Below are 13,629 nucleotides of genomic sequence, written 5' to 3'. Positions count from 1 at the left end.
TGTGTGTCATCTTCTTCTACATGGGGTGAGGAACCTTTTTTGGATAGGGGATGCTGACCCACAAAAAAATTAAGGGCCACACACAAGTGAGAAGCCAGTTGGGCGGCAGACGGGCTAGAGTGCCAGCACGGGCTTCCCAATGCTGGAAGGAGCTGGATCCAGGCAAGCTAGGGGCTGCATCTGGCCCCTAGGCCTGAGGTTTCCCATCCCATTCTACTACATAATGGTTATAGTATGCTTAAAACGGTTTTTTAATCAAAAGCACTGTTTTTGCTGCTTGCCTTTCGTGATTTGAATCTTGTGGATATTTGTCATAGTCTTCCAGCCAAGACATCACAAGTGAATATTTAGCATTTGAAAGAGTAGGCCTTTTCATTGCTGTTTGACTTCCGTTACATTTTTATTAAAAGAAACCTTTATTAAAGATTTATATTCACCTCTTCAGTTCAGGTGTAATAATACAAATCCCAGTGGGAACATTGCTCTTCCCTTAGGGTAAGTCTACCCAGCAGTGTTATTTAGAAATAACTGACGTTATTCTGAAACAACATAGTGCATGTCTATACTACAAACCTTTATTTTAAAATAATGTCGAGCTGGAGGATTTCTTACTCTGAGTCCTGTAACCCCTTACTCCTCGTGAAATGAGGAAGTCGAAGAGAGTGTTCTTCCATCGACTTCCTGCTGTGTAGACCACACCAAAAGTCGAGTTAAGGTATTTTGACTTAAGCTACGCAATTGACGTAGCTGAAGTTGCGTAGCTTAGTCCGACTTTAGCCCTGCTGTATAGACATATGCTTAATAAAGAGTCTTGCTTGATATTCTTGATATTTCTAGGATAAAAAAATATAGTTAAATGAAAAAGTAACTTACCTTTCAGGTTGTCTTTATGAAGTAAACAATTTTTAAAGCTTTACTCTCGACTTCAAAGCTCTGCTCAAAATTACCTCTCTACGATAAGTGCAATTTTTATACCAAATTTAAACCTTCCAGCTGTCTGACCCTAGAGCTGTTCAGAAAGCTTACAAGGATGCTTTGGCTTAGATAGGAGAAAATGCTCCTTTCCTACCTTTTCGTACAAAGGTGGCTGGATCGCTTTTGCTCACATTAAATATGTGTTTAAAAAATCAACTTTGGATACAGACCACAACCTGAAAAGGTGAAAGCTTCAGGAAAACAAGAGGCACAGAAGGATATTTGTAGGCAGGCATCTCAGCTGTATGAATCAGATTCTGCCAATAGGCAGAGATAATTGTTTCTCAGTGGCTACTCTGTCTGCAAGATATAATTTTGGATAGAATTAGGGAGAAGATGTGAGAAGCTAAATTAGTTTCAGGGTTTTATAACTAGCAACTGCCTGTGTACTGTAATCCTTTTAATTCACACATCTTTAATTTTGTATTTCTGTAATGCAGACAACTATTATTTAGTGTAATTTTAATATAGAGAGCAAAGTTGCTGCATGTTAGGTACTTAGAAAAATGTGAAATAAAGGTGGTCTTATTCTTCCCAAGCAAAATGCAGGACAATGTAGCACTTTAAAGACTAACAAGATGGTTTATTAGATGATGAGCTTTCGTGGGCCAGACCCACTTGGTCTGGCCCACGAAAGCTCATCATCTAATAAACCATCTTATTAGTCTTTAAAGTGCTACATTGTCCTGCATTTTGCTTCAGCTACCCCAGACTAACACGGCTACATTTCTATCATTATTCTTCCCACTTCTTATTAAAGTGTAATTTACCTGCAATTACAGATGAATTCTAAACCTGTGGGTTGAATTCTAAAGCTGAAGTAAAATGCTGTTTGAAAAAACATGTTACATTGAAATGTCCTTCAGCTCTATTCCAACCAGGCGAATTCAATCATCTATAAGAGTAGGGCCCTAAAGCTTCAATGAAATCTCTGTTTCAGATTCATTCCTGAATCACCCCGCTGGCTATACTCACAAGGTCGTCTGAGAGAAGCGGAAGACGCCCTCTCCCTCATTGCAAAGAGGAACTGCAAACAGAAATGCACTTTTTCACTAAAGCTCCCAGCTGACAGGAACCGCAGAGAGACGGGCAGTTTCTTGGACCTGTTCCGATACAAGATCCTTTTGGGGCGCACTTTGATCATGATGTTCATCTGGTACTTACAATCCGTTTTAGGGTCTGCTCTTGAAACTGCTACTGCTGCTTTTTAAAGTATTTGAGAAACATGTTGCTGAGAGAATGCTTGTCATGCTTTCTGTCTCTTTATCACTGGGGGAGTTATGTATATAACAGGATCTTTGTATGAATTTCTTCACTCTGCGTGTTTGTTTTTCATCTGATGTCATATTAATAACCTAGGCCTAAGGTACTTAGTCTGGGCACTTTTTTGATGCTTTTAAGAATCTCAAAAGTAGTTGAGAACTGTGTCTTTCCCTACAGCTCTTCAAAGTTGCTGAGATTTAGTTATGTCCTAATTCTTTGGCCCAAGGTTGTGAGAGTTTTAATCTGATTCTATTTCAGTGCCCAAATTGGTCTCTTTAGCTAGTAAGCCAATATTATTTTAGTATTCAAGATACTAACCTGTTTAGAGAGCTGCTTCAAAAAATAAATATCTAGCATTTTTCTTAAAAGTCTCTTAAAGCTTTTCACCAAATCTCTAGTCCTGCAAAGATTAAAAACCTTAAGGTTAAACATATGTATGAATCTTTGCAGGCTCTGGGTCATAAATTGGATAAGATTGACGTAATTGCACTTTCAGGAATAAAATCCGGGTCTCCAATTCTCAGTCTCCTGTACAAACCACTAGCAAAAACTTTCTGTTTTTTAAATAAGCAGTCTTCCTTTTGTGAAATTGCTATGACAGCAACCAGTTGTTGTGTGTCTGTCTGTCTGTCTGAGAGGTGTGTACTGTTGCCCATCACCATTAGAGTGGGCTTCATGGAGTCTTTGGCATTATTCCTGTTTCAGGGTAGTAATTCTGATTGGAGTAGGATTTTGGTATTGACTTCTTAGATTTTAGTAAAGTTTTTTAGGCTGACTTTTGTTAGAGTAGTTCTTTATTGATTGGGGTTTTTTTGGCTAGAAAGGTAGCTTAGTCTAACTTAATGTGAGGAATAATTAATTAATGCAGATATTTTGTAATAAACATGAAGAAAAATGAAAAAGTATTAAAACAGGTTTTTTTAAACTGTCCATATGTAATAATACAATGCCATCTGAAGAACTACTAGCAAATATAGTTTATAAGGCCAATTTGTTTTGTAAGCAGAAAAGAACAAAAGCTGATTTATTATGATGGTGGTGTCCAAACAGACTGGTGACTGGTGCTTTAGACTTTCAGGTAGAACTGTTTGAAACATTATCAACGAGTGTGTGTTTAAACGTGAACAGTCTGTTACAATAGATTCCTAAGAATAAATTATTTCCCTTGCTTGGGGAGACTCCGCCTCAGTAATGATAGATGCACTTTCTGGTAGCATTTAATATTCACTTCTGGCAAAATGATTCTTCTTTTGCCTTGCAAACACTGTGCAGTGCACAGCTGGCCACAGTGAGGATAACACTGACATCTGGAGGGTTCAGAAGGCAGCCCCATTTTGACTTCAACTAGCCAAATGAACATTACACCATTGTCCTACAGCTACAGAGTGTGTAACTGAACTTTTTTTTATAAGGCCCTATGAAATAGGTACAGTTTTATAAGCCATGGCAGGTGGGAGTAGGTGAGTTCTCCAAGATTAACAGTGGAAGAGTGATTCTATTTACAATAATGACATTTGGAAGCAATAATGTCCCTGCTTGTCTGTGAAGGCAGAAATATAACTTCTGAAAAACCTTGGCATCATGTACCTTGTTAATACATCCCATGTTGGCATCCATGGGCCTGCTGCTGTAGTCAGTCTGCATAACGATGCAAATTTGCAGTTGGTGTACTCATTTGCTCCTTGTGAAAGACAAATTATGGGCATGTGATCCCCATTGATAGCCCCAGCACAGTTTGGAAAACCCATTTTCTCAAAGCTAGCAATTATTTCAGGAACACTGTTTATGCCAGCCATCTTTCAGTGAATATATCTGATTGACTTACAAATTTGCATAACCACAGTACCCACAATTGCCTTACCAACACTAAGCTGGTTGGCCATGAGCCCATTGCAGTCTTGTGTGGTGAGTTTCTATATGGGTATAATGACCTGCTTTTGGATTGTTATGGCTTCTGTCATGTGTATCCTGATGCAAGAATGTCTGTGCAAGCTACTTGCACAGATCTACAAACATGTACATCATGCACATGTTCTGGAGCCATTGCTGATATTGCCAGAGCTACAAGATGTTGTGATCCCACCAGGCAGTGTTGTCATTCTGCTCCAGAAATGCTGCCTCCATATGGGGATTCTGCGGCAATGGCAGCAGGTGGAAGCTGCATCAACTGGGTTGCGTGTGATGTGGCTATGCCCCAGTCAGAGCGCTGGCTTCAGTAGGACAGAAACTGTTGCTGAAATGTCCACTGCCATTTTGTAGCTTCACTGCCTGAATCCTGAAATAGCAGTGAAACCCCAAGCAGGCAAAGCTGTACGCCGGTGCTGGATCCAGGGCCTGGCCCCCAATAACAGGCAGTGTCCAGACTGGAAATGGCTCAGATGAATGTGTTGGTGGGCTAAGAATACTTCTGATTAAAGTGCTGTGGGATGGACAGACAAGTTGTCCCACACTGCATCAGAACCAAGCTCTAATGAGGCTACAGCTAGCTAGAGTGCCAAGTAACCTGGGATACACCCCCAGAAGACACAGCTTTTGACTCATGTCTGCATACCACAGTGTGGGTGCACCCAGCACAGATATGAGGCATGCATAACAAGTAGAGGCTCAAAGGTAAACTTGGAAAAATGGGTTTGCAAGTGCATGTCAGACCAAGGAATAATATGTAGTGTAGCTGTACCCTGAAGGAGCAATTAGTGTCACAGATTGATGGGGGGGGGGGAATGAAATGAAACACATGGACATACTAGGGTACAGTCCACACTACACTGTCACTCCTACCCTATGCCTTATAATGCCTTGCTGAAGTAGTTCCCACCTACACTACTCACAACAGCCCTCCAGCATGAAAGCCACACACTAAGTATCTGTGTTTTAACTGTAGCCTGCAGCCACACTTAGATTACAATTTGGCTCTCCTCAGCCTTTGTTATGCTGCAGAGTGGTCCCAATAAACCCCAGTCCCAAATTTCCCCCAGAAGTGTATGTCCTGTACTGCCCAGCCATCTTCTCTATAGTACAAATATTTAAAATGTGTTATTTCTTAAAAGGAATAATATGCTAGCTTCTTATCTCAAATAGTTATTCAGACACTTCAGTTTAAACACATTGGATTAGTTAAAACAGTAAAACAAGTTTATCAATTGCCAAGAGACATCAGTGAGTACAAGTAATGAGGTGTACAAGTCAGAAATAGTTACAAGGAAAACAAAGATGTTTACTAAAGCTTAACTTAAACCATATTAGATTAAAGCAAAGTTTCATACTGCATGCTTTCAGTAGTCCCTCTCTTGAAAAACATTTCTATTTGAGCACTAGGAGACAAAGGGTACGTCTAGACTACATGCCTCTGTCGCCAGAGACATGTAGATTAGGCTACCAGGCATAGGAAAATGAAGCGGCGATTTAAATAATCGCCGCTTCATTTAAATTTACATGGCTGCCACGCTGAGCCGATCAGCTGTTTGTCGGCTCAGCGCGGTAGTCTGGACGCGCGGGTGTCGACATCAAAGGCATTTGTCGACCACCCAGGTATGCCTCATCCCAGGAACCTGGGTGGTCGACAAATGCCTTTGATGTCGACACCCACGTGTCCAGACTACCGCGCTGAGCCGACAAACAGCTGATCGGCTCAGCGCGGCAGCCATGTAAATTTAAATGAAGCGGCGATTATTTAAATCGCCGCTTCATTTTCCTATGCCTAGTAGCCTAATCTACATGCCTCTGTCACCAGAGGCATGTAGTCTAGACGTACCCAAAGTCTGTGTGGAAGGATGTTCCCTGGGGAGCCGTGACAGCACTTTTCGGCCAGTGGCTCCTCCTGTGGGATCAGGGTTAGATTTAAAGTTCTGGGTAATTTTATTTGTGATTTATACACCGCATTCACAAGAAGTATAATCTAACTTTATTCTTAAAGTAAAATGTCAGGGGCTGAATCCCTGCAAGAAAGGAATGATTTCACTCTACCTAACGTAGTGCTTAGGTGACTGTATTTGAACAGCTTTTTCTTTCCTTTGAAATAAGTAGTGACTCTGCTGGAGAAAGGAGATTGGAGTAGAGGAGGGGTTCTCAAACTGTGGGTTGGAACCTGAAAGTGGTTGCCACCCCTTTTTTTTTAACGGGGTTGCCAAGACCAGTGTTGGCCCTGGGCCTCAGCAAATACCAAGCTCAACCCTTACCACCCAGGGCTAAGGTTATATGACCCCCGCCCAGAGCATATGCCCTTGGTTTCAGGTGTGGTTCTGGCAGGCTCAATCTTCAGTTCCCCTTCCTGGGGTTATACAATAATTTTAGTTGTCAGAAGGCGGTCACAGTGCGATGAAGCTTGAGAACTGCTGGAGTAGATGATCTAGTTGCACCAATCTGGAATTGAAAAAATCTTAGTCTTATACTTGGTTTCTTTCTCTCTTCCTTTTCCTCCAACCTGCTGCTTCCACAGGTTTGTGTGCAGCTTGGTATACTATGGTCTGACTCTCAATGCAGGTGACTTAGGAGGAAGTATTTATGCCAGCTTGGCTCTCTCTGGGCTGATAGAGATACCTGCCTACCCAATCTGTATCTACTTGATTAACCAAAAATGGTGAGTATTGAATAGAATGAAGCCCAATATCTAATTATTTTTTTCCAAAGGTAGTTTTACAGGACACCAATTTGTCTTCAGCTTGCTTTCAGTTTAGTCCTATCACAGGAAGTATTAACTGTCCCAACTTACTCTTTCCTCCTGGGAGGGGGAATGACTTGTGTAAATAAAAAAAAAATTAATACATTTTAATGAAAAACTGAAATTAATCTTAACAACTCTCAAGCAGTAAACAATACTCCAGCTCTGATGCAGAGATTAAACTGCAGCTGCTGAGGAGAATTCTGTAGAGTCTAGCTGCTTTGACTCTATACTAACACACAGGATGTCCTTCCATTCTTCACATTTTTGATCTTACTACACAGTGGAGAACAATTTTTAATTCCTGGAGACTCCAGGAAAATCTTGGAGGATTGGCAACCCTTATGAACATCGGGTCATCTAGCCTGTGTTTGAGCTACAATACTCCTTTCTTTCTCTGTTTCAGTAGAGGTCATCTCAGAACTTTATTAATAGGTGGCTTTTCTTCTTCTTCCATATGTGTCTGAGGAACAGGTTCCTCCTGCACCTGCTCTGTCCTCTTCTTCCCTGCTCACTCCCCCACCTGTGGGATGCAAATTAAGATGGGCATAGTCAGCCTGTTTGACTGGAGATTTCTTAGAGATGTACAGCCTGCACTACATAGTTCATCCTTGACATGTGCATGCACTAACTATACTATGAGAGGACCTGAGGTTTCTGTGTAAAAATGTAATGAGCAAGAAAGCAGAGATTCGGCAGATTGTTTTAGCAATGTATGCCATGTGAGGAGAATGGTGTTGGTTGAATTTAGGTTGCTCAGTGCATTGAAATCTTTGGATGAAAATTGTAGTAGAGATGCTAAGTATTATCCTTTTTGGGGGCCCCATCAGGTTTGGCCGAAAACGGACGCTGGCAGCATTCCTTTTCCTGGGAGGATTGGCCTGTCTGATTGTCATGTTTCTTCCAGAAAAAAAAGGTAAATATTTTTTTAAAGGATTTTATAATAGTATTGTGCATGTATATAACACCCTTCAGCCAAGGATCTAAAGATTTCCCAAACTTTAGGTTCATCACATTAACATGATATAGGTAATTATTATCATCTCAATTGTACAATTTGGGAAACTGAGGTATAGTAAGTTATAGTGATCTTTCTAAAGGCTTTGTGATGAGTTGGGGACAGAGTTTATAATAGAATCAGTGTCTACAGGCTACCAGGCCTATGCTGTTAATCACAATAGTAACATATTTCTGCCTCTTCTTTATACTATACATTTTTTAGGCATAGGGGAAATATACATCATGCTCTGCTCCTGCATTTTGTTGAATAGCCCAGTAGCATCAACTCATCACTGCATCCTTCAGATACAGATAATTAGAGTATCATTTAACTTGGTGCCTTTCCAGATGAGAGCTTAAAGCCAAAATGTCCAATGACTTGCTTGAGGCTTCCCTTGTGTCCTTGACTAGGCTTTCCTTTTCCTTTCACCATTGTGCAGCATATTCAAGAAGTGCTTGGTTACATATCAGTGGTGCTAAATGTATCATATAGGTTTATGAAGCACTTAGAGATTCTTCTGAAATGAAATGCTATAGAAATATAGAATTTTAATTTATTTCAGGAAGCCATATAAAGGTCTAATACTGCCACCTTTTTCAACTGTTGTATGCAGATACAGAAACAGAAAATATTAGCAAGAGAAAAAGATGTCTTTCTTTCAAAGCAAGGCACACAAAGTGAATGATACTTCATACGTGCACACACATAGCATTAGTCATGAGAGCACCTCAGAAGGCTTTAGATAGTGCAACCTAGCAGGTTTTTAAAAAAGGATTAACATTTATATAGATGAGCATGCATAGTTACATTTTAAAAACTTCCTTGCTTCTGCATCCTCCTCCCACCTTGTTCAGGCAAATGGCTCTGTCGGGAAGGCTGGGCATGTTTAGGGTATTTTGGCTTACAGATGTAAAATGTCATATTACATTGTCATATTCAAAAATTTCATATTAGTCTCCTTATCTTTTACTTTTAATGCCTATTATAACAATTGAAAAATATAATTTAAGTAAAAATTTGAACTTCATTGGTTTTCATCATTTGGACAAAGAAAGCAGAGAAGTCAGTCTGTCTTTCTGGCTCTTAGGCTGTTGTGGTGGGGATTGTTTAAGGTGTTTAACCAAATTATTTCTACTGGATATCTTAATTTAATGGAAACACATGGATTGACATTAGAAATTTAATTATTTTCCCTTATCCTGCATGTACCTCTAACACAGGGGTGTCTAGCCTTTTTAAGCATGAGATCACTTTTTTAATTTTAATGCAATCCAGGATCTACCTCAAACCCAAACATCCTTGCCCTGCCTCCTTCCTGCCCCTTCTTCTAGGCCCCGCCCCTGCTGGCTCCATCCTCCCTCCCTCCCCCCATTCTCACTTACTTTTATCAGGCTGGGGCCAGAGGGCTGGGGTGCAGGGAAGGGGGATGCGGACTATGATCTTTGGCTAAAGGATTTGGAGTGTGGGAGGGGTTCTGAGCCTGGGGCAGGGAGTTGGAGTGTAGGCGGGGTGGTCAGGATGCAGGCTCTGGGAGGGAGTGTGGGTGCAGGGGGACTCAGGGCTAGGGCAATGGTTTGGGGTGTAGGAGAGGTTCAGGATTGGGGCCGGGGTTTGGAATGCAGGCTCCAGCTGGGCACCGCTTACCACTGGTGGCTTCTGGGTGGTGGTGCAGGGGACTATGGTAGACTCAACCCTATCCTAGTCCTGCACCACTTCCAAAAGCAGCTAGCAAACTCTCTCCATCCTTCTCCCCCTTCCCTCCAGCACCCTGTGGAGATGGGGTACAGAGTGGAGGGAGGGGCAGCCTGACATCAGAACCCCCTCCTCTTCTGACTGTGCCCTGCACAGCAAGGAAGAAGCTCCTGGGACTGGGGGGGGGGGCATTCCAAGGCAGAGGGTAGAAGCAACATGGCAGTGTTTAGAGGGGCAGATGAAGTGCTGACACTTGACAGCCTCCTGGCCCAACCTGTCAGGATCACTTGTCAAAGGCTCCAAAAATCTACCAGTAGATCCCAATCTACTGGTTGGTGACCACTGTTCTAACAGTTATTGTGAGCATAACAAACCCTTCAGCAGATTCCCTTTCATTCCATTTGTAACTGAAATGATTACTGAAGGACATTTCCGTATGCTACGGATTCTTACAAGGATCAAATTTTCTTTCTCAGCCACAGGAGTGTTTGCTGTTGTGAACAGTCGTTCTTTGTCTTTACTGGGGAAACTGACAATCAGTGCAGCATTTAACATTGTTTATATCTACACATCAGAGCTTTATCCTACAGTGATCAGGTAATTTGAATTCATTTTGTGGTGGTAGTTTCTCTTGCCCATCTCCCTAGTTCCTTATTACTTTCACTTTATTTTGTCCTGTTAACTGCATCTTCTCCTTGAAACTTTCCCTTAGTTAAAGAAAAACTGGTCTGAATAGTCATGAGACTATACAGCAGTAGTACCCAAAATTCTCTAGCTGCTGTGTAAACGTAGGACAATTCCATTAAGTATTCATCCTAATGTAACCAGTGATGTTGGGGCTTACATCTTCAGTAGATTGTTGTTTGGGGCAATTTGATCATTCACAAACATACTTGAGCAGCTCTACAATGTAGAGCAATGTACACATTGTAAAAGAGTGAACAGATGAATGTAGCATATAGATGCAGTTTGTACTGGGTGGTGGCCAGCTAGCAAGTGTAGATAACAGCTCACTCCCAGTGTAGACACACAAATCTGCTACATCATGTGATTTAGATTAGTGCAGTTTAACCTTTTTTTAAATTGGGGATAATGTGTATTAGTCCACAATTACAATTTATGGTGGTTTTGTCTTACTGTGGCAGCTGCACTAATGTCTGAAGTTCTGTTGTGAGCAGGGTCTCTGTTCTTCAGTGCTGTGTATAGTTCCACTGTTAGAATGCTTTGAGCTGCATTCCAATATCTCCCTTCCCAATGAACTTAGTCATAGGCTTAGTACCGTGACAAAAACATTTCTTAATGATGACATCTTTTTAAAATTCATTAATTTCTCTCATGCAAATACCTTTGATTAATATCTGTATTTTTCTTTAGGAATGTTGGAATGGGTTCCTGCTCCATGTTTTCCCGGGTTGGTGGGATCATTGCTCCCTTCATCCCTTCACTGGTTTGTCTGCACTTATGTTTTTATTCCTGTCGGTGGGAGAAATAGGATCAACTGTATGATTCAGGATCTGTAAAATATAATCACCATGTATGGAGAAGCATGATAACATATCCTCCATATTGAAGGAAAGCAGGATGTAGCCCTTATGTTGGCAAAACTCCCACTATTTGTTTGTCTGTTTTATCTATGTAAGAATTTTGTGAATTGGCCTATCCACTTCAACAGCATAAAAACCTTTGTATAAAAAGTTAAAATCCAAGCTGTTGTGAAGGATTTACCATATCAGGTGAGACTGTTGTACTTTCTTTAGTAGTAGTTATCCCCCCTCTAACTAATGCTATTAACTAACTTGGCTAATGCTAGAGATGAATCCCTTCACATAAATTGCCTCAACAATGTGTAGTTTGCTGTTTACCTTAATATTTTAATGGAAGAGAAAGGCAGTCTCAATAGGCTTCACTCTCACTGGATATATGCACATTAAAATGTGTAGCTAAGTGTCCTATCACTAAATATGGATATTGGTGTAGAGACTTAAGATACTTAAAATCCCTTAGCCTAAATCTTGCAGTAGGCCCTGAACAGACTTAGATATCAAGGTGAGAGGAACTACATATATTATGTAACTCTTACTTTTGCTCTTCCAAACTTTGTTTTGCATTTGACATCTATCCAATTTGTGTGCATAATCAGTGTTTGTGTGAAAATTTCATAGCCAAAAACTTGAATGCATGAATTTAGCAGGGACTTGTTTAAAATTCATTCCAAAACATATGTGGATCCAGCGGAGTTAAGATTGTTTCCAAACATTTCTGAAATCTTCTGTTCCAATCTTTACATATCATGCCTACCTAACAAGGTGGCTAACTATTAAGTATTTTAATATGTAAAATGTTATATTGCCTCCTTACCCCTCTCTCCTCTTAATTTCCAGAAATCTGTGCAGTGGTCTCTGCCATACATCGTGTTTGGAGTGACTGGCCTGTTGTCGGGACTCTTGAGTTTGTTATTGCCAGAAACACTGAACAGCCCTTTGCTGGAGACCATATCAGACCTGCAGGTGTGCTCATACTGGAGACTGGGGAATGAAGCCATGTCATTGCAAGCACTAGGTGGCTCACGGGTACATCACTTTCTTGATACTTCTCCACCATTGTAGTGCATGAATTATGGCTGTCGACTTTAGGAGTTCCTATCTAGATGGGTTCTTAGTCTGGGCATGACTGGCCCCAAGAGGACATAGGGGATAATTTAGTGATCTTGCCATTATATTTGAAATACTCTCTGCAAATACAGGCTCAGATCCTAACTCAGATCCAGTTAATCCCCTCAAGTTGTGTTTAATAAAAAAAGTTACAACCTTTGCCTTTAGGGTAAAAGACCCTAACACAAGTGATCTCTGCCTCTGTCACCTCTATAGGTCATGTAAAGTTGATCCATAAGACCTTTCGAATCCTTATCTGGCACATGGTGCAGCAGCCGGTTTGTGTGGAAGGGTTGTGCCTGTCTTCTACCATCTGTGTAGGCTTCCACTTTGGTTTTGGGTGAAGTTTGAGGTGTTGGTTCTAACATATAACACCTTAAATTGGTTAGAATTTGTTTAACTTTGAGATCTGCCTCACACCCCACTGTAGTAGCTGAGATTAGTTGAGATGCATGATATAGCAGCTTCCAGGCTTAATAATGAGAAGACTTGGAGGCAAGGTATTTTCAGTGAGGTTTACTTGACCACTGAGTTCGCTTCCCTTTATTCATTCATTAGGTTTTGCTTACCTTGCAGTGTGAGAGTTATTACATCTATTTTTTTCTCCCTCCTAGAGAGGGAGGAGTAAATGAGAGTGGAGAGTCTAAATTTGGGGAGGAATCTTAGCTTTTTTTAACACTAGTGCAAAACCTATAAGTGTTGTAGGGCTTATAAAGATTATAGGGATTGCTTATTGCTGGAAATGCTCTGTCTGAAAGAATGTTCATCCAAACAAAATTTAAAATGTGTTTATTTTCACCTTTGCAACACTGGAAGCTTTTATTTCGGAGGAGAAGGAACAATTCCTCTCATACATGTAATTAGTGAAAGTAGGGTAAACTCCTTTGCTTGAATAATCTTGTTGCCCAAGTACAGCACAGGGAGTATGGAGTTCAAGCTTCAGTTCTCATTTAGCAAATTGTCTCTGCAGTTCCCTTCTCTACCCCATATAGTCACCTGACTTGTATCACAAGGCACAAACTTTTCAAAAAATGAAAATAGCTTGCAGGTATGTACATTTTTCACCCTTGTATTGTTAAATGTAAGGGTATAAAATAGCCTTTTGTTCCACAGTTCCTCCTTTTTCAATAGTTTCAGCACCTGCAGAATCTTCTACCCTTTTTGTCAGGTAGTCGGTGTTTTGCTGTTTTGTTTTTTCTAGTAGTTAGTAGCTTGTTCTATTAAAAACTTGCTGGGCCCATGTGTTTCGGCTTTTTATATTGTTGGTCAGGTAGGCTTTATTTGTTTATCTCCCTGGGTGGCAATCCTGGCAAATGTCCATTTTTTTAAAAAGAGAAGCTTGTGTAGGAAGATGACCACGACACACTCAGTATAAATAAGGATGGAAAGGC

At 40.8% G+C, this 13,629-nt stretch overlaps 1 protein-coding gene across 2 annotated transcripts in view; it reads left to right on the top strand.

Moving 5' to 3' along the window:
* Nucleotides 1–13,629, top strand: part of SLC22A15 (solute carrier family 22 member 15) — a 46,398-nt gene that overhangs the window by 25,114 nt on the left and 7,655 nt on the right. The window contains exons 6-11 of one of the 2 annotated variants that reach the window (XM_075905719.1): nucleotides 1,916–2,131; nucleotides 6,674–6,814; nucleotides 7,726–7,811; nucleotides 10,064–10,184; nucleotides 10,962–11,034; nucleotides 11,969–12,094. In XM_075905719.1, the coding sequence (XP_075761834.1) occupies nucleotides 1,916–2,131; nucleotides 6,674–6,814; nucleotides 7,726–7,811; nucleotides 10,064–10,184; nucleotides 10,962–11,034; nucleotides 11,969–12,094 (763 nt within the window). Of the gene's footprint in view, nucleotides 1–1,915; nucleotides 2,132–6,673; nucleotides 6,815–7,725; nucleotides 7,812–10,063; nucleotides 10,185–10,961; nucleotides 11,035–11,968; nucleotides 12,158–13,629 lie in introns of both variants that reach the window. The other variant, XM_075905712.1, reaches the window with a different exon arrangement.

Source organism: Pelodiscus sinensis, chromosome 1, assembly GCF_049634645.1.
Source record: "Pelodiscus sinensis isolate JC-2024 chromosome 1, ASM4963464v1, whole genome shotgun sequence".
NCBI lineage: Eukaryota > Metazoa > Chordata > Testudines > Trionychidae > Pelodiscus > Pelodiscus sinensis.
The sequence above is the reverse complement of the archived record's forward strand: the minus strand, read 5'-3'. Positions and strand labels throughout refer to the sequence as shown.